At 43.3% G+C, this 21,595-nt stretch overlaps 1 protein-coding gene across 3 annotated transcripts in view; it reads left to right on the forward strand.

The window, feature by feature from the left end:
* Nucleotides 1-3,568: 3,568 nt before the first annotated feature.
* MAP3K1 (mitogen-activated protein kinase kinase kinase 1) overlaps nt 3,569-21,595 on the forward strand; it is a 63,365-nt gene continuing 45,338 nt past the window's right edge. The window contains exon 1 of one of the 3 annotated variants that reach the window (XM_069777069.1): nt 3,569-3,830. In XM_069777069.1, the coding sequence (XP_069633170.1) occupies nt 3,823-3,830 (8 nt within the window). In that variant the 5' untranslated portion in view covers nt 3,569-3,822. Of the gene's footprint in view, nt 3,831-4,532; nt 5,058-21,595 lie in introns of those variants that run through there. The other 2 variants (XM_069777067.1, XM_069777071.1) reach the window with 2 other exon arrangements.

Here is a 21,595-nt window from a genome sequence, read left to right on the forward strand (position 1 = left end):
TCCGGGTGAGAGCTATATTGTCAATTTAGTAGTCTGCAAGAATATAAGAAAAAGAGCTGACAGTTGCAATAATTTTGGTAGCTCTTCATAAGTGATGTACGAGAAGAGGTTTAACAGGTCTTGCTCACTTCATTACTGTACTTTCTTTGAGCAAGGGTTCACCTGGAAACTGAATTATACTAAATCCCTCAGCCTTGTGTCAGGCCTGAGGTAGGTAAGTATATTTGTTGCCCAGTTACAGTTAGGAAAAATTGAGCATGAAAGAATGGTGACTTATTCGAGCTCAGAAAAATCCACTGTAGCACAGCCAGGAAGAATATCCAAATTAGACATCAAAGTATAGATATTTTAAAGACTACCTGACATCACAAATTGACCTAGTTTTAGTAGTTAATGCAAGATGTACAAACTAGTGACAAAAAAAATCAAGGCAGCAGATAGACTTCTGCTGTACAAGGTCTGTAATCTAGCTTGCTGATTGCTCTGTTTCTTGTCTGTCCTTCATACTTAAATTGCAAACTCTTTGGGAACAGATGACCTTTTTGCTCTGGATCATATGGTGGATAGACCAAAAGGCTCCCCAGTTCGTGAGCAGATGCTACAGGAAAAAAAATTATAACTGTGATGAATGTGACTAGACAGTGCAGGGCTGTTAGAAGAAACATCAGTATTGTTAGTTCTTAAAAAGAAACAGAGAACTGTTATTACGTGCTTTGGAAGAAAAAGGAGGTTTAAGTACAGCTCTTTTCTTATGTAATGTGTCTGACACCTAGCTCAAGATATAATCTTAAGTTTTGTGCATCCAAAATACATTTCTAACAAAAGTTCAGTTCTGTGTGAACTGAAATGTGAGGGAATAAGTCTTTAAACACTTTTCCCATGGAAATCAATGCTGAAATTATTAGGTGAGCCAGTAAGAAACATACTTAAATAACAGTGAGACTAGACATTCCCAGTGTCTGAGCTAAACCTATAGAATTCCCTGTAACAGATTCTGGTTTTACCTGGCTTTCTCTCTCCTGAAAAGTGATATGGCATCCTGATTTTCTGAGATGGAATTTCTTCTAAAAGGCACACCTGTTACGCTATGAAGTAAGAACTGAGCATCAGCAAGATGGCAAAGCATTGCTACAGGCAACAGAGACACCAGCAGATTTTCAGCAGGTCCTAGGAAACAAGAATGACAAGGACCTCAGACTCTATGTCCTCATTTAGTTGCTTGACACAGAGGAGTAAAGAGGAAAGGATTATGCCTTAGGAGCAGATTTGTTCTCCCTTTCTCACAATGGAAAGAATGAAGATCAAGGTGGGCATAAGTCTTTCTACACAGAAGAACAAGACAGGGAGAATCTCGTTTGTATACAGTATTAAAGCACTTTTTACATGTTTAGTCAAGACCAGAAGCTATGGACTGTGTTATCTCTCATACTTATTCTGTTTGTGGATGATGATGCCTAGGTTATGTATTCAGGGGCATGGCAGATTCCTATCTCTAGCATGTTGAAAATTGTTGGTTATTCATGACACTGTTACAGGTTTTGTGCAACAAGGAAACTCCTTGGCTTGCAAAAACTTAGTGTGTTCCCAAACAGAAGTTTCTTTGTGTACAACAGTTGATGTTCCAAATGTTGCACGATGCTAATTTGAGGCCAAAGGCTTCTGTTTCATAACAAACCCTGGGTGCCGCTCCTTATGACTTAGGGGAAACAGGCCCACTGAAAACTGCTGGAAGTCTCAAGTTACCCTCCCAAGCTGTATTTTAGATGGTCTGAGAAATAATCTATGTAAGAGGTAACTGAGTATCTTTCTGAGCTCTTCAGTAAGTTTTATGCTTTTTACAATCAGGTCAACTCACACTGATTGAGTACAAAAGGATTTTTAAGAGCAGATCACAAGAAAACACAGATGTCAGTCAGCACATTCAATTACTGATTTCAGAACTTAGTACTTCTAGCAGGCCCTCTATATTGTGCATAAATTTATGTTGCATACAGGCATTGCATTACCTAGTGTTCTGGAGTGAGGCATGGCAGGTGTTTTCTTGTGTGCTGCTGTGCTGCCCTGCTCAAGGCAGAGTGGAGGAACATCCATTTGAAACAGTAAGGTGAATATAAGGATCACAGGCAAAATGTAATTTATTACGAGTTAGATTTCAGCCAATACTCAGGGCATAAACAGCCCTTATAAGGCATACCATGTATTCTTTAATGACTAAATAGTGAGGTTCTTCCACTTTCTATCTCGTCCGAAAGTAACTCAAAACCTTGACAGTACTGGCCTCACTCAAAAGACAAAGCCGTGCCTTAACGGGGATGGTGACATGTGAATGTGATTTTATGGCAGAGGAGGATGCTTGAAAAGATATAGTAGTGCACTGTTTGTTTGGTTGGGTTTTCTTCCTACTGAAGACCAGAGGATCTTGTGTACCTGCAGGTTACACTGCCAACAACTGGTAATAATTTGAGTTCATTTCAGCCATCTGCTTCAGAATTTACATGAAACTAATCTCATGCTGCTTCTATGAAGCACGTGCTTTGCTCTGTTCTTCCCTGCATTTAGTAACATCCTCACTTTGACAATAAGGCTTGGTTTAGGAATATTCCCGAAAACTGTCCCTAATTTATTGTAAAGGCTGTAAACAAGCAATGGATCGTATCTTTATGAAATTCAGAATTAATTTATCTGTACATTTAAATGTACATCCCTGAGTTGTACATTACAAGAGGATATTTAGATCACCTTCTTATCCCAAAGGTACCCTACATACAAGATGACACCGAACACAACTGACTTTCTCACAGCATCCTTCACTGAAAAACCTTTGTAAGGGTAGTTACAGAGTGGCATCTTGACAGACCACCTAAGCGATTCACTTAGGGTGACCTTAAGGCCACGCGCATACTGATACTATTCTGCAATTAAATGGAGTACAACCAGCCTCCTCTGGCTTTTCCTTTTGCAAGTCTAGAGGGAAAGGCCTCTTCTACTCTGCTCGGCACATCCTTCAGTGAAGACTCTACATTTAGGTCAGCATCTGATTCCATATGTAAGGCAAGAAAGAATCTGCTTCTGTTAGGAGGTACTTCTCACTCAACTAGTGCTTCAGATCAAAGCAGTGATCCCAGCCAAGTGACCATAGTAACAATCGATTGTCGAGATGCTTAGTTAGTGTTAGGCTTGGGGGATACAGAGCAAATTCTGAGGAACAAGCCTAAGATATTCAGCTAAAGAAAAGTGCCTTGAACTCTGCGACTTCTACTGTACCCAAAACAACACCGTCCTGAAAACAACCTGGTACGTATAGCGACATTTAGTTTTCCTTTCCTCATCTCAGATTAAATCGGCATTCAAACAGGCAGGCTTGTTTAACGGCAGCAAACCAGCACCTTTCTGACAGCGACGTACGCCCTTCTGCTCTTGCAAAACTGTAAGTCCCTTCTCCGCAGCTCGGAGGCTGAAAGCAGAACCACCCAATTGCGGTGGAGTGGAAATCTAGACCAAGAGCAGATTTCGCTTGGACCTCCCCAAGGTTCTGGTCATGTGATGCCTCCTGCCTTTCTCCTCTCTCCCAGTCTCTGGGGAAGCAGCCGCAGCGGTAGGTACCTGTGGCAGGCTATCATCTAAACTAGATGCGCGTACTTTCGCACATACGGGAACGGGTGTGCTCCGACGAGACATTAACGCTTCCAAGCAGTTGCAGACATGGAGAAGCGTCTGAGGACGGGCGAAGCGGCGCCTGCCCACTGAGGGCAGCGCGGGGAAGGACGCCTGAAGGCTGCGAGCGAGGATGTGCACTGAATTTCGTACTAAGCCCAGCGAGGAATGAGCAGGTAAGCTCGGTCGCAGCAGCCATTTCCCGGCGGCTCGCCGCAGGGCAGCAAGGCACCGCGGGCGCTCTACTCCCCCCTCGCCCCTCGGCCGGCCCCGGGGGAGGCCGCCGCCTGGGGGAGGTTTTCGGGGTGCTGGGGAGCGGGGGCAGGCGGACGGGGTGCTGCGAGCTGCGGCGCGGCGCCGCCCGGAGCCGGCCCGAGTTTCGGGAAGGGCTTCCCCGCGCCTCAGCTCCTCACAGGGGGGCGGCGGCTGCCGGGGCCGCCGGAGCCCCCGCCGCTCTCCCACACGTGGGAAGGGCCGCGTGGGGGCGGGGACGTCCTCGCCGCCCGGCGCCTCCACCGGCTCCCGGGCGCGGCGCGGCGCGGCGCGGCCCGACCTGCCTGCCTGCCTGTCTCTGTCTCTGTCGTCCGTCCGTCCGTCCGTCCGTCCGCGGGCAGCCCGACCCGGGCCAGGCCCTGCCGCTGACGGGCGGGCACGGAGCGCGCGGCGGCGGGCGCGGCTCCCTCCCACCGCCAACACCTGCGCGGGGGCGGGCGGGGCGGGGCGCCGCGCGGTCCCGCCCCGCTGCACCTACAGGCGGCCGCCCCGCCCCGCGTCGCCCGCCGCCGCCAATCCGCACCCGTCTCCCGCCCCCCTCCCTACGCCGTTTGCGTAGGCAGCGCTGTTTCCGCAGCGGGTCGGAGCGCTGGCTCCCCCCGATCCTCGGGAGCCCGATGTGACCCGCCAGAGAAAATGGCGGCGGCGGCGGGGAATCGCACCTCGTCGTCGGGATTATCTTCGGGCAGCGGCGCCGAGGCGGCCGCCGCCGCCGCCTGCGGGAGCCTGAAGGGCGGCGGGGTCGCGGGGAGCGTCGCCGGGAGCGGCGGGGGGCTCCCGCGGGAGGCGGGCGGCGGCAGCAGCCGGGAGCAGCGCTCTGACTGGAGACGGAAGCAGCTGCGCAAAGTGCGGAGCGTGGAGCTGGACCGGCTGCCCGAGGCGCCCCTCTTCCTCGCCGCCGCCCCGGCCGCCGCCGCCGCCTCCTCCTCCTCCTCCTCCTCCTCCTCCTCGCCGGAGCCCCCCGAGACGCTGCTGCTCCACTACCTGCCCGGGCCGCCCCGCTCCAGCCCCGCCAGCCCGGCTGCCTCCCCCAGCCGCTGCGCCGAGCTCCCGGAGCCGCTGCCGGCGGGGAGCCCGGCGGGGACCGACCCCGCCGCGGAGCGGAGGATGGAGCCGTCCCCCCCCGCGAGGTGAGGGGGCGCCGGGGAGGGTGGGTGGGCGGGCGGGTTGTCGTGGGCAGGGCTCGACCCCGGCCGGCGGCGGGTGACAGCGGCGGCGGCGGCGGCGGGGGCCGTTCCCGCGGGGAGGGCTCGGGGTGTGCTCCGGCGCCCCGTTTCCACCTCGCGGGCGCCCGGCCGCCGCCTGGCCGCGGGCCGGCAGCGGATGCGGGGGGCGGCGGGAGCTGCCCGCGGAGCGCAGGGCCGGGGCGCGGCGGGCAGCCCTCGGCCGCCGCCTTCCCGCGGGGCGCGGGGGCACCTGGTGCGTGGGTGAGGGCTGCCCCGCCGGCCGGCCGGCCGCAGCTGTCAGCGGCGCGGGGCTGCGCGGGGCCCGGCAGCCGGCGCCGGCGGAGCGGGTCGGGCTGCGGGGGAGCCGAGGCGTGGGGGTGGGGGGGTGGCGTGTGTGCTTGCGGGGCGTGCTTTTGTGTTTAACTTCTGCCGGAGCCCCGGGGGGCTTTGGAGCGTGAGGTCGGGGTGGCGGCGGGGGCCGGATGTGTCAGCCATTGGGGCTCGGGGCGAGCCGAGCCCAGCCCAGCCCGTTGGCTCTGCCCGCAGCTCCGCCGTGCCGGGGCAGGGCGCGGGCTGCGCCGTCTGCTGCAGGCGGCGGCGGCGGCGGCGGTGGCGGTTCTCCTTCGGGTGCTCGCCGAGCACCTGACGGCTGCCTGCGCTGCCCTAGCAGTTTGCTGCACAAAACTGAGTGATTTTTGCTTGTTTAAAAGGACTGCTCCGCGGTCTAATTCCAGTTCGCGGCATCGTGGTATTGCAGAACTGATTTCTTTAATCCTTGGTAAGGGGGGCAAGAGGTTTGCGAACATCAGTGTCCTCTCCCTGTTTCCAGGAGGAAGTGATTTTGCGGCGGTTTAGTCTAGGCGATACCTTTCAGTGGTTTCATTTAGTGCCCTGGTGTTCGTAGCTCGTACTTGCCTTCCGTGTGTATTATTTGATAAGTCCATTTTCTTGAAGTTTTATAAAACGGCCCATATTTTGCCTGTTTGACATGTGTAGATGTATTCAGGGTGAAAGCGAACTCATGTCCGTGGTGAAGCAGTTAAGTACTTCGGAGCACATTTCAGCTTTAACGTGCTTTTGCTAGGTCTAACTCTTAGGTATGTGTGTGGGAAGGCACTGCGGTAGTGACGGTGTAATTTTAAAGTGAAGCTGACAAATTCATATGGATTTCTTGTAAGGTTTTATATGATGTGGACTGTGTAGTTTAAGGACTTAGTGTTAGCATCCACGGACCTATTTCAATGCTGCCTTACAGTTTGTCTGGCTAATTATTTAAATCTAACAAGAAATCTAGTTCCAGTTTGGACACATGACTTGTGTATTCTTTTCAGTTGGTCTTGCATTGGTTAAACCTGAAGGATATTTTTTAAAAGTTGACTTATCTTGGGACTACTGTAATAAGAACTGTTTTCTTGACCAAAGTCCTGTTCATATGAATTCACATGGATTTTGGTCTTTTTCTAGGGCAGTGTAAAAATACTTGATACAGTGTGGTTATAACAGGTAAGAAATGCCTCTGTACTTACAGAAGGATTAGTGGGAAATCTGAAGTGTCTGGGGAGGTGGGAATAATTATGAATTTTAGCGAGTAACTTGTCTTTTTATGACTCTTAGCACCATCTTTGTCTCTATCAAGTAATGAAATTATAAGGTACTGTATATTGTATCTCATTACTGATTGTAACCAGTTTCATGGCTTTGAAGGAAAATAATCAGCGTTGGAACACATTTAAAACAACTCAGAGTGTCATGGTGATAGCAAGTGGGAGTTAGGCTGATATTAGGGGTCCAGGAAGGTCAATATATGTTGCATCAATAGTGAAACATTGGGTCCATCCTTGCTAGTCAGTCCCACAGCAGCAGTGACAGAGCAGCTGTGGATTTTTTTCCTTTGACATGGACGGTTTTGCTTACTTTTAAGTACCTGCATTTGGACAAGTCAGTGTTTTGAGTGTGTGTACAAGTTAAAACCCTTCTCCTAAATGCTCTGACATTTGACTAGGAATGTTAACAAATCACAGAAAATACTAAATGCCAAGTGCTTTTCTCTTTAGTATTTTGGTGAGATAATCTTCTTTGAATTTATCATAATTTGAATTTATCATAAGCAGAGTTGAAAATACATGGCAACGTTACTAGTGATTGTTCTTCAGAAATATCCTATAAATGCTCATGCAGAGTATCTCAGTAATTCTGTATGTCATGTTACCAGTAAACAGATGTTAGACAACATACTAGTTTGTCAGACCGTATCAAGAATTTAAAACATCCCTTTGCCTTTTTTGTAATATCAATTGACTTGTTCTAGCCGAAGGAGGGAGGTTAATTTGTATGTAACAGCGTATTACACATCAAATTTGTGCATGCAGCTGTTGCCCAGGCATTTATTAAGGGGCAAACTGAAGGGCATAATCAAAATAATGTATTATGTGGAGGTTTTCTAGTCTGTTTTTAAAAACAGTAGTTGTACTTTCCTGTAAGGATCTGCTGTTAGTTAAAAGATACTGTGCTTGCTCCAAAGTCCCCCTATCAGTCTCTTTGGTATTACAGTTACTTTGTTTTTAAATAGATTTTTTGTTTCTGTTTATGCTGGGAGACCTGCATGAGCCTCAGAGTGAAGCTGAGAAGGGAAATTGACTCTGTTGTTAACTCCTAAATGTAAATATTACCTTTTTTCTCCAAGCTCTCAAACATTCTGCTTGTTGTGGCCATACAGCAAATATATTCACTAAAAGCTGTGAATGTTGTAAGGTATCACTAAAAGCTGTGAATGTTGTAAGGTATCTTTTTGTATCACTGTAAGAGAAGGGATTTGTTTTACTAGGAAATGCAGCTTCAACATAAAGCACTTCAGACCTCTGATCCCATATCTGTACTGAGAGTATATTGATTTGGTTTATGTAAAGAGATCCCAACAGTGAGTTCAGTGATAACTGTAGTATGATTTTTTGTAACTTGAGGGAAATCCATGAAGGCAAAATGCACCTTCTTTGTAACCTTGACAATGTTCTTTTAAAATATTCAGGCCCTTTAAGTGATGTTTATTGGTGTCTGCAATTGATGTAGGTGGCTTATTACATCCCCAAGTACAGAATTAGTTATACTGCCGTAACCATGTTCTTATAAAAATGAAAAGCAGGAAATGCCACAATTCATCTCCTCTGCATACAGTAACCACGTACTGTGTGTCTTGAGTGAAAATTAAGTGTTTGAATTTGAAAATGTATATGCTAGATATGGCAGGCTTTTCACATAGTTCAGCTGCAAGACAACCTTTGTAGATATTTATACTGTTTTTTCTGCAGTTGCTGTTTGATGCCTGCTAGAGACACTGAAGACACACTGTGAAACTGAAGTTTTGACTATATGTACAAGTAAAAGCTTGTCAATTTTAGCTCTGCTTATCAATTTGTGGCACCTTTGATGACTTTGAAAGGAGGGCATGAATGCTTTAACAGAGCACTGGACTAGGCAGTGGCATAGGAACAGCGAGAGAGCACGTACGGTGAAAGCATAGTGTGGCCAAGGTTTGACTTGCTCTTTTTTTTTCTTTTTTTACTGAAATAATGATAATTTTCTCTGTTCCTGTTGTCAAAATGTAGCTAGGGTAAAAAACATACCTTATTATTGACCTTGGCTATTCTTAGCTAAGGTAAAATATAATTTAATATGTTTTAACCAAGTCCATAATGCTGGGTATTTTTAACTGGCTGCTTAAATAAGCCACCAAATTTTCTACTTCCAGTTTGAGCTGGACGGATACTACTGTGAGAGAAAATTCACTTCCTACCTCTTCTGTGCTCTGTGGCTTGAGAGTACTTCTGGAAGAGGGTCACCCTCTACTGTGTCTGATTTTTATCACTCTTAGTTATTGCAAGTGGTAGGGTTCTGCTTAAATGGTCTGATGTGGTATGGCAGTTTCTTTGTTCCTATGCAAAGTAAATAGATTGTAACTAACTAATCTGGAGCTCTCTGTCCCATTGGATTTAGTGATACTAAAGGTTCAGTCTCCACTGAGTAGAGTCTAAGTACTACTACTGCTCAGTGTGATACCTGTATGTAGACATGTGCAATTGTGCCTCACCCAAAGGTCAAATATGCAGAGCACAAGATTTGAAGATCAGTTTTTCCTTCTGTATGATGGATTTGAACTTCATGAGGTCTTTTAGTGTGCTAAGTCATTTGTTGTTTTTTTAAGTTGGAGTAAAGGTAATGGTGCAGCTCTGCAACAGTTTATCCTGGTGCAGGAGAGGATGAGATGGGAGTGGAAACAAGCAGGTGGGAGTGCAGTGACTGTGGGAATGCTTCTGTTGGCTTTTGCTGTCTTCCAGTATTGGTGAAACTTGGCTTAAGCTTGTTTAAAATAGCAATTATAGGTTGCCATGTAGCTGTTGTTTAAACAAACTTGTAAAGCTAGTTTTCAGCAGCAGTGGTGATAAGAGAGCGGATCTGGTTTAAGTTCTGAGTTTCTAATGCTTATCTTGGTGTTCTTGGAGGATTCTCTGCAAAGACCCAAGGGTCGTCTTATTTTACTTTTTATCTGCTCTGCTCTCACTTAAAACTCTAGAATTACAGTTCATTCTTTTGCTTGAGGCAAAGTGGACAGAAAGCCTTTACAAGGGCTTCATTACTTGTCTCTGGGTGACTAGGAGAATGTAGTTAAGTGGAAAGTTGCTTTCTGTTGCTTCCCTCCCTTTTTATCTTTACCCGGAGGCTGAGTGTGTTGCAGGATGCTTCCAATTTCCTGTCTCTCCACACTGCAGAACTGGAGAATCTTGCTTGGTAGTGAATAAATAGTCTTGATTATTTTTTTTTCCTATAAAATATGTTTGGGGTTGTTTTGTGTTTTGGGGTTTTTTGTTTGTTTCTTGGTTTGTGGATTTTTTGGGTTGTTTTTTGGTTTGGTTGTTTTTGGTTTTTTGTTGGGGTGGTGGCTTTTTGTTTTTGTTTTGCTTTTTTTGTTTGGCTGGGGTTTTTTGGTTGTGGGGTTGTTGGGTTTTTTTCAAGATTAGTTTTGTTGGATCTTGCCTGAAAAATGTCCTGAAAAACAGCAGTTCTATTTACTTGATACTTAAGAGTCATTTGAAATTGGGAATTGTTTACCTTCTGTCTGGAAACTGAAGAAATAATTTTCAAATTGTCTTAATAAAAGCTGATAGAGCCATCGCTCCCTCTCAATTTTGCTCAGAAATGTCCAATTTTTTGATAGGGCTTAGCACCTGATGACTAAGGATTTGAAGGTGTTTGCAAAAAAATTTTTTTTTTCTTTAAACTTAGAATGTCATTGAGTATTCCTGTTCCTCTGCTATGGGATTAAACTGGAATTCAAGTCAGTCTACTTTTGTTTCACACTGTCTTCATAGATTTCTTTTGTGTCCCTGAATTGTAAACTGCTCACATAATTCATGGAAACATAACATAATACTGCTTGTTCTCATCTCTCTTGTCCTAGTAGTCTAATTTGTAGTGGAATGGCTGCTAATATACTTATTACACTGGGTGACTTCAATTCTTCCCTAGTATTTCTCATCAGTAAGATTTCACACTACTGTTGATACTGCAGCTCCTTGTAACTTACCCAGGGGCACTGTGGAAGGTGGGAGTGCTGGAAAAATGAGTTGTGTCTGCTAGATCACACTGATACCTGACCACATCTGACATCTTGTTTTCTGAGCTCTTTTCCATCCTCTGCTTGAGGATCAACGAAGTCATCTTGCTTTTGAGCAAACTGGAATGAGTCTTTGCTTAGTTGTCATCAATAAAGATCAGGTCCTTTTATGAGCTGGTAGTAAACCCTCAAAAGGTATGCAACGAATAGTCCTTGTTTTGACCCACAGATATGCATTTCATTTCACTACTTATTTCTCTCAAATAACTTTCTTACACCCTGAGGATTTTTTGTATGTCCTCCATGACCATCATGCTTGTACTTTCAGGATTGGTACTTTCAGATACTGAAAGGGCTTGGTATAAACATTTTAAGTGTTGAAGGAAAAAAAATGTAATTTGTGATAATACCAAATTGAGAAACAATTGTTTTTTAAACAAATTCAGTATTACCTCCCATTCTACTGCCAATAAATGCCTGCAGAATTTTATTTTAGTAATTCTTTGTTTCTTTAAAAGGGAAGCTTCAAAGCTTAGTGGATAGTAGGGCCTCCCCATTACCTTTGGTTAATATTTAACTGTTCTGCATCTAGAGACGCATACAAAATGCAAATACCTGACATGCGTGGTGACACTTGCAGTGACCTCCAGTTTGCAGTTCATGTAGAGGTTATCGAGCTTGGCAGATTAATACACTCTAGCAGGCAAGTGTTTGTTTATTGTCATTGTTAAGACAATATTCTGATTGCTTTGAGTTATGACAGTACCTTAATTTCTGGTTGCTGATTATGTACTTCGATAATTCATGTGTAGTCAGTGACAGTTTCCTCAGTTTATCAATATTTCACTTTTTTTTTTTTTACTACTTCAATGTTTTTAGACTGCAGAGTTGCCAGGTATGATACTAATACTCCTTTCAATTTTTTTCTCTTGTTGCAAGTTTTAACTTTACCACCAGAAATGTAATCAGTATCTTAAATGTCCTCATAAAATACATCTGAAATGTTTGTTATTTCACTAAAGTAAATGCCTCTATGGATGCCTAGTCTATGACTAAAGACTTGTTTGCTTGATATAAGAAAATATTGCAGTTGTGACTAGCATGGAAGCTCACTGAAACAGTGCTAATATGTTCTTAAAAATTTGGAAAGGATCTCCCACATTAAGGATCTGTATGGTTTATTAATTTTATTGGATTATTCATATAAATAAAACATAAGTGATGGCATCTGTAGTTGTGTAAAGTTCTTAGGCAGTTCAGACTCGAAATGGAAATGTGAACAGCTGGTTTTTAAATGGAGTGGAGCTGGAGGGAGTTGCTCTTAAAACTATATTAATATGCATAAGTTTATTTTTAAAAACTTATTTCAATGATGTCTGCCTATCGTTCCGGAAGATGAGCTCTTCTGTAAATATAGAAGAGACATAAATTTTTTTGGTTTTCAACTATAATTTGTGCATTTATTTGTAATGAACAGCTCGATACAGTAGGTTTCCTGATCTCTGCAGGCATATCGGATGCCCCAGCCTGTAGGAAGCACTGGGGCACCTGGGTTTCTGTTAGGTTTTCCATGGTAAGTGTGGAAACTAGTTCTATATTGTCCAGCAAATGCAGCCAGGCTCTTCGCTGCCTGCCCTGCAGTGGTGGCTACTGGCTTCTGGCAAGGTCACTGTAACCAGCAGAACTATTTTTCTCATTGAACCCCCAAGGTTAGGGCCAGGATCTCCTGCACTGATGTGTTGTGTTCCACATGGCCTTGTTCACACCTTCTTCAAACATTTTCCTAAAATTAACTGAGAGTTCCAGTTTCTTCCCCTGTCAAGAATTTACTGAGTTGCAACTGTATGTTTCTTATACCTCCCAGAGGCTTTTGGGAGGAAGAGCAGGGGTATGTAGGGAAGAGGTCTTAAAGACATGCAGATTGTTCTCTGTATTTGTTTTAAGCCAGTATTACAGGAAGAGGGAGGAGAAGGACCGCCCTCCCCACCCACCCCTGGCCTTCTGTACAAGAAGGCATGGAATGAAACTCCTTAAGCCATGCAGATCTCTGGCAGAGAGCAATGCGGATAGTCTTCAGGGTTGTAATTTTAGAAGTGCATTATGCCAAACTGATACAGAAAAGATTGGATCACTGACTGATCTATTTGGTTTCTCTCACTGTGAAGACTGACATACAGACTGTCACTCAGACTGCCTTTTTTGTGGGAAGAAGGCAGATAATCCCCATCAGGGAACTGAGTAATAAAATATTTTGGATTAAACTAAGATGTCTTCCATCTGTGCAAAGCTGTAAGGTGCTTTCAAGTGAGGATGTGTTCAGTATTGTAAACCAACATACTCTGATACCCTCAGCAAGCTGAGTGAGGAGAAATATTAACAACTGGCACAGCATTTGGCTTAGGTGATACAGGGCAATTTAGGATTGTTGCAGTGGTTACAGTGGTGTAATGCCTGACCATTCATTGCTCTTGGCTTCTGCTGCAGGTCAGCATGCCTCCATTCAGAATGGTTACTGTTGTCATTGATTTCAGCTATATTGTTGGTAGTGAAGGATTCAATTCTAAAAAGAAAGCTTTTTCCTTGTATTGGTACTTCAAAGCCAGATGGGTCCAAGTGACTCTTGGGAATGGAAAACATGGGGGAAAGGGCTAGAAAGCAGCAGATCAGTAAAATAAACAAATGTTAAGTGTTTCATTGTACCTGGGGTGCTCATCATTTCAGCCCAAAAGAAATCCTCAGGCCAAGCTTTTTTCTATCCACAAAAGAACAGAAGTCAGGGTTTGCACAGTGCACTCCTAAACTGTCCTACAAATTCTGTTTTTCTTCTACAGTGGAAGCTGGGCTTCCCTTTCTGAAGGAAAAAAAAATATAATTGTTGGAAGACTTTGAGCTGAAAGTTGCCCTGTGAGGTGTCCATGAGAAAGGTCTTGATGACATCCGTGGTGGGTTGACCCTGGTGCCCACCAAAGCTGCTCTATCACTGCCCTCCTCAACTGGACAGGGGAGAGAAAATGTAACGAGGGGCTCATAGGTTGAAATAAGGACAGGGAGAGATCATTCAACCAATTACTGTCATGGGCAAAACAGACTTGACTTGGGGAAAATTAACTTAATTTATTGCCAATCAAACCAGAGCAGGGTAATGAGAAATAAAACACCTTCCTCCCACCCCTCCCTTCTTCCCGGGCACAGATTCACTTCCGAATTCTCTACCTCCTCCCCTCAGTGGTGCAGGGGGATGGGGAATGGGGGTTGTGGTCAGTTCATCACACGTTGTCTCTGCCACTGCTTCCTCTTCAGGGGGAGAACTTGTCATACTCTTCCCCTGCTCCAGCATGGGGTCTCTCCCACGGGGGACAGTCCTCCATGAACTTCTCCAGCATGAGTCCTTCCCAGAGGCTGCAGTTCTTCACTAACTGCTCAAGCATGGGTCCCTTCCATGGGCTGCAGTCCTTCAGGCACAGACTGCTCCAGCGTGGGTCCCCTGCAGGGTCGCAAGTCCTGCCAGAAAACCTGCTCCAGCGTGGACTCCTCTCTCCACAGGACCGCAGGTCCTGCCAGGAACCTGCTCCAGAGCAGGCTTCCTATGGGGTCACAGCCTCCTTTGGGCACCACCTGCTCCGGTGTGGATATCTGCTGCACCGTGGACCTCCCTGGGCTGCAGGGGGACAGCCTGCCTCACCACGGTCTTCCCCACGGGCTGCAGGGGAATCTCTGCTCCAGTGCCTGCAGCACCTCCTCCCCCTCCTTCTTCACTGACCTTGGTGTCTGCAGGGTTGTTTCTCTCACATGTTCTCACTCCTCTCTCCAGCTGCAGTTTCTGGTGCCGCAGCAACTTTTTTTCCCTTCTTAAATATGTTATCCCAGAGGCACTACCACCATCGCTGCTGATCTCGGCCTTGGCCAGTGGCAGGTCCGTCTTGGAGCCGTCTGACATTGGCTCTGTTGGGCATGGGGGAAGCTTCTAGCAGCTTCTCACAGAAGCCACCCCTGTAGCTCCTCTGCTACCAAAATCTTGCCATGCAAACCCAATACAACATCTCATTCAAACATCTACTCTCTGTACCAAATACATCAGTGTCAGTAACTTTCCTTGGCTGCTGCTCTTGGGATACTCTATATAACATCACAAACCTTTGTGAAAACTCTAGCATTTCTCAGAAAGGTACAGTCTTTAACCAAATCTTTCCCGTATTTTCTCTAATTAAGGATATTAAACTAAAGAAACTGTTTAATGTTCATCTTTCTAAATTCATTCGGAGTATAATTATACTTGGTCTTGAAACTACATTATTTACATTGAAAATTTTGAAGTATAGATTAGCTCTTTAGAAAGTTATGTGTATATATGGTAAGAGGAACAGTGCTACTATATCTTCAGTTTTGTCTTTTAAGCATGTGGTTGAGTTCCAGCATGTTCAGGTATGATGATAAACCATCTCATCCTGGTAAATATGCTGAAGTATATAATTCCCCTTAGTACCTCAGCAGAAAATTAGTATGCTCTCCTGTTTGCTTGTTCTGACCTGCTCTAAGCTGCATGTTTGTGGCAGTATTTTACAGTTCTGCCACCAGTGAGCATGCCCAGCAAAGCCAAGTGGGGAAGGACAACTGTTTTGGCATTTTGAAATCACCTATGTATGAATTACATTCCTGTTTTTTAAAATTGACTGCACATGGGAATATAGGTCCAGTGCCAGGGCAGGCCACTTGTAGACCCTGGGAATCAAGATTGCAGGGCAGAGCACAGCGAGAACTTCTAGGCTTTTGGCTTGCTTTCAGCCCAGAGGGTAGACTGCCGAGGAGCTAGCAAGGGGAACTAGTAGGAAATCTGCCAGCTTCTACCACATAGACAAAGTTCCATAGGAGCTTCATCAAAATGGGTCTCTGAAGTTTTCTGAATAGACAAGTAATTTTTTTATTATTATTATTCAAAGTATCTCTTTCCAGGCAGCAGCTTAGCTGTATGCAGAATTATTTCCACTGTCTTTAAAGTACTTGCATGTGCATAAGTAGTTGAGACCTAAATAACCATACATAGCTGGGACTTAAACAAAAATACAGTTTTAATCTTGTGAGTGAGCCTGTAGTAAAATGCTTATGCAATGGTGGAGCCTCATGGGTTTTATTGGTATTCTTTGTGAGCAAGTGTTCACTTATGTGTATCTATTCTATTTGTGGTATTGGTGCCTTAGGCTGAAATAAAGCAAGGTTTATCATCAAGTAGGTGAAACTTCTCTAATCTGTGTTTCATTCAAAATGTGAATCCCAATTCAGAGGAAAATCAGGACCCAAATTACCACTATGCCCACCTTGGAGTTACACGTGACTCTTGCAGTGTTCCAAGTGAAGCTTCTCTGCTTGTCAGCTCTGTCAATCTAATGGCAGCAGGGCGATCCTAGCATAAAACCTGTTTGTATTCACAATGACTAGGTAAGTGCTGTGCATCTTGTGGCCCTCAGCTACGTAAAACTTGGTATGGGACTCATAAGGTTAGCAAGGTGGACTGTCTTCTGATGCTTCAGGCAACAGATGCCTATAGAGCTTGGGGAAAAAGAAAGATGCAAGATCTGGTAGTGTAGTTTGTGTTACAAACTGCAAGACCTCCTGGTTCTAACAGAATCTTGACATACAAATGTATTTCAATTTACGTATGTGTAGGACTCTTAGGTTGATTCTGCCTAGGCCATGCTGATTTGTGAAATATCTAAAAATGGTAAGTTTCTGCCATGATTAAAATGCCATTCAAAGGATGTAACAGTGAAAGTTGTCAAAAGTAAGAAAAATATGATTGTTTTTCCTTTTTTCTTTTTTTTTTTCTTTAATATACTTAGGAGCTTTTGAACTATGAATAGCTATACTTAAGGAGCCATAAGATTTTGAAAAAATACTCAGTTTGCTTCTTCTGGCTTATTGGGAAATAATTCAGCTCTGTTACAATTAATGTTTGTAAGGGAGAGACTACGGAACAAATTTACCTTCTCTGGTTACCATTGGTACAAAATGAACATTAAGTTTCTCTGATTGTAGAGCCAAAAGGGGCTACACATCTCCCTGATTTAGACAACTAGTCAGTAGGTAAACTGGATTGGAACAAAGCCAATGCAGCATTTTCAGATCTGTGAAATGTCATCTGTGCAAAAGGGCTCTGCTGGTTATACTAGTTGAGACCAGCTGTGCTCTGTCTCCCCTCTGTGGGGAGAACAAAGCTTGCGTTAGAGGAGCTGGTACCTTGACAAGGACAGGCTCTTTTTTCCACTAAGTATTTTCAGTTAATCTCTGGGGGAGAAGACACCATTGCCTCCAGATTTCAAAACACTTCCTTGTGCAGCAAACACGATGACAAATAAATTTATGATTTGATGGAGGCACAAAGCAGGCCTATGGATTTTGCCCTAAAGAAATTTTAACTTTTTTTTTTCTTGCTTGAAACCACCAATAATTAGTGCATAAGCATAAATGCAGTCTAGGTTTTCATTGTAGTTATAATTGGGTAAGGTTTTGGCATTTGTCAGCAACAGGCTATCCAATCTTTCTTCAGCTTTCTTTACAATCACTTTTGGAAAATAAAAAATACTATGTAGAACTTGCTCTTTTCCTTCTTCCCTAAGTTCTCTTTAGAGACCCAACATCTCACTTTCTCTCCTGAAGGCCCAATGTCTGCTTCATTGCGTTTCTGAGCCTTATTGTGACAAGGTCTGCATTTTGATACCTAAAAGGAAATGGGAAATGAGACAATATGGGTCTAGCACTGTTACTCCCTTTCCATGTTCAAATAAATGGCATGTTTTTATAACTGGGAGGGGATAAAGCTGGCTCTCACAAGGGAAGTGGTTAGTGTAGCTGGTTCTTACCACGGCGACTTTTGATAAGGATTTTTTAGACTGTATACTTATTTGCAGTCATTAAAATAATCTATACTTAAAGGGTTTAAGATGTTTAACTCTTTCAGTTTAACTACATTAGTCCTTCAGAAACTGCAAATGGGCAGTCAGGGTATAAGAATTGAGAACTGTGCTATTCTGTCTTTGTAGAGCAGTTTGCTTCTAGCTTTGTGTAGATGTGTGGCTGGCTGGCTAATGCTTGACCCAGATGTATTAAGCAAGTGGCTGGGAAGGCTGTCTGCTGAAAGTGTTGACCTACCCTGTCTGCAGTGTTTGAAGAGATACAGTTTGGGTCCTGCATCTGAATGTTCACGTAGTATTTGTTGTTAGAAATATGACTGAAGCTGACTATGCAAATGCCTTTAGGTCTCCAGGACAGGATTATGTGACAGTGTGTTCTTTGCTGGTCCTGTGCAATCTGAGCTGAAGTCAGCCTTGTTCCAGCTCCATTTCAAGTGCACGTCTTCCTTCTGATGTCTGCATGGACTTGTGGCTCCGTCACCCTAGTCACAGATCGCCTGTCAGTTTACTGTAGCAGTTAATTCAATGGGTGACATCAGTCTTCAGCTTCTAGTTCACAGCCAGGTCACTTCCAGTACCTAGTATAAGATTAACTTGTTGAGAAAAGTATTTCCATAAAGAGTCCATTAGTAAGACACAAGGGCATGACTGCTTTCACACATAGGCTCTCTCCTACCTATAGTTCCACCAGTATTTCCTGGAAACAAGTTTTTTTTTCTGGTCTTTTATATATGTGATGTAGTTTCATAGTTACTTAAAAAGCACTTACACATGTGTTTAAAGTGAGACTGCTTTCTCAGTTTACTGTCCCATCTTTGAGAGGCTGCTACTGCGATACAAGCCCTCATGGTAAGAAGTAAAATGAGTCTGACATGTTTAATGATCACAGATGTTTGCTTAATCTTTGAATATTGTATTAAAATTTAGTAAGGAACTTATCAGAGTGTTAAAGCAAATGCTTTTTACATCCCCTTTTCTTAGACATTGTCTTCTAAAGGTCTTTCAGAATAGTATGCTTTTCGTTGACCTTAAAATCAGCAAATGTGTTTCAGTGATGGTAGTTAAACTTGTAAGACATCTGATCACGCATTGATCTGCCACAAGATTCCTTTTGTAATCTCTTAATATGTGGCAATGCCATTAAACTAGAGCACCTTCCAGAGTTGTAAGAGGAGTGGATTTTTTCCCCACTTTTTTCATTCTTTCGAAGTAAAACTTACATGGTGTAGCAAAGTAGAGAAAATTAAATTGGATTATCAATTTGTAATAATCAGAGAAATTCTGGGATAGATTCTTACTATGTCATGTTAACACAAGTTGTTTTTAACTAAGGCTGAAAGTCTGTTCAGAGGAGTCATAACACAGCAAGGTGGTCACAAATGGGACTATTAACTAGTACAGCTGCCTTGCTGGTCAGACTGCTTGGCAATCACCTGTTTAATTTGTTGCTGCTTTATCCTTTTATATACTGAAGCACAACTGATGAGTAAAAGCTTTCTTCGTGGCACCTCAGGGAACTACTTCAGATTCAGTTGTTATTGATTTCCTCTGGGTGAAACATATTTCTTCTGTAACACGGGGGATAATTCTCCTTTCTTAAGTTGGTTCAGTGAAACGTTGCACTCTTATTTCCCACATTTTTATGACTATTTCTTTTACTGCTTCAAGTCACAGTCCTAGTTTGTGTTTTGTGTTTCTTATCTTTAAAAGTGTTGCATTAAAAAAACAAAACAAAAACAAACAACAAAACCAACAACCCACTCTGCTTTAGGTTACTACTGATTTTTATATAGATTCTGATTTTAAATCCTCGAAGCGATTGTGGAAGTGTGGACAACATGCAACTTAATGAGATTTCACTTACGACTTTCTGCAAAGAAACCCTGTGAAACTTCTGGAGGAAAGCTTTATAAGGCAGATTTGACAATTTGATCTTTCCAAATAAGAATGAGTGTTCTTGAAGATAATTAGCTCTTCACTTTCATTTCACTTAATTTTGAGTAGGACAGTTTTGGCTGCTTGCAAATACATGAAGTCAGTTTAAAAATTGTAGATTGATCTAATGAGTCTAGTACAAAGAGTGAGCAACTAATAGCTTGCTTCAAAAGGAAGGAAAAAAAAATAAAGCCACAAGGATAAACAGTCTTTTGAGCTGTGCAAGTTTAGATTTTTACAATGTGAAGATACTTTAACCTAACTGAGCGTACAGAGAATTACAGAAATTGGTTCAAACAGAAATGAGTTGTGCTTCATCAAATCCAAAATTCAAAAAAGGATTAGGTGAGTTGGGCCTCACCTGTGCCTTAAGTACATGCTGGTTCTTGAATAGGATCACAAAACATACCAGAACTTCTAGTTAGCAATTTCTTCATGTTTTTTGTATCCAGTTGCATTCTTGTTCATTGTAGTCTCATTTTCCTTGTGATTAGGCTTTTTTTTTTTCCAAAGTAACTGTCATATCCCTTATTGAGTGTTTTTTTTATATTGGAGTTTTAAAACATATTCTTGTCTTCTGTTGCTGCTTTCTAGATTGATATACTTCTGTCTGAATGTTCATACAAAAACCCCGACTTGAGTTACTCAAATTCTTTTAAAATTTTAATTAATAGTTCTGAATTTCTCTTGTCGGTATTTGATTTATGTGTTTTCTGGAGATGAATGCATCTTCTGTTCTTCTTTACTGTGCCCTCTTTGATTAGAATTGCTTATGCAGAAAGTGAAGGTTGGATTTTAAATACAGCTGAAATATAGAATTAGTTACTTAAATGTGAAGCCTAAATTTGGTAACAGTTTTGGGAGGCTTGGCATTTCTTTAGAAAACCAAATTGCTCCTGTAGATACTTCCATATGAATTGGAAAGCTTTTGTAATGGGAAGGCAAAGAGGGGAACCATCCAGAACAGCAGTCACTGGTAGTCTTTCACCTTCTTCAGAAATGTAATGCTCTCTTTTTCTTAAGCTGGCAGTGGGAACAAATTAACAGAAGAGTAATTTATCAGCCAGTTTGCTCAAAGTGATGTGGTGTATTCTGACATTTTTAGGATTGAGTGCACAATATTAAACATTATTTGCATTATTAGTTTGAAGTTGGAAGTGGTTAAGAATCTTCTGAGAATAATGCCAGAATTTTAGTTTTCTTAAAATACATAACTTGCTTGAGGTGCTTTTTGTTCAATGTTTCTGAAGAGAGACTAGCTGGCTTTTATCCACCAATTTTGAAAACCAATAAAGCTTTTTAAGGTTGTCATTTTAATGGACCAGAATTTGTTGTTGCATGAAGAAACTATGAGATGGTTTTGAACAGAAATACAAGATTCAGTCAGTGTTAGTTTAACCTTCCCTTAGACCACTGAAATAAAATTAACTGGAAGAGCTCCGGAAACCAGATTAAGACACAATTGAAAGCACAGATTTACTTAGTGCCTTTCTTACTTTAGGGTACCATGGTGCTCAAAACTACTGGAGAATTTTCATGAGAAACTGGTAATAATTTGGAGTAAAAACTTACTGCAGGAAGGTATGCATTAGTTTCAGAAATTCCTGTTAAAACAGCAGTGCAGACAGAGTCTCTCGGTGAATTTAATGCTGTGAAGTGACTGAGGAACTCTCTTACAGCTTAGTCCCAGAGTGAAATGCCAACACTTGCAAATGATCAGGCTTTTGGACCTTTTGTAAGAAAATTGTTTCTCAGCCAGCCTCAGAACTTATAGTCTGTGTTGGTAGGGATTTGTGTCTGACAGTGGGATGTGGAGAGGAAAAGAGACAGGTTTTAACTTTACTGGAACTCGGGAGCTGGTTCAATGTTGTCATTTATGGCCTTTATGGCATTTATGGCATTTATTCTTCTGGGTTTGCCTTCATTGTACGCATATGTTTCAAGTATTCTGCATTTGTTGTTCTTTGGGAGTTAACAGTAGGGTGAAAGTTAAGGAAAAAATATTTCTGTAATTTAGGTTCTGTACTAGGTTTTGGGAGGTGGGTTTCTGATTT

Source organism: Haliaeetus albicilla, chromosome Z (assembly GCF_947461875.1).
Source record: "Haliaeetus albicilla chromosome Z, bHalAlb1.1, whole genome shotgun sequence".
Lineage (NCBI taxonomy): Eukaryota > Metazoa > Chordata > Aves > Accipitriformes > Accipitridae > Haliaeetus > Haliaeetus albicilla.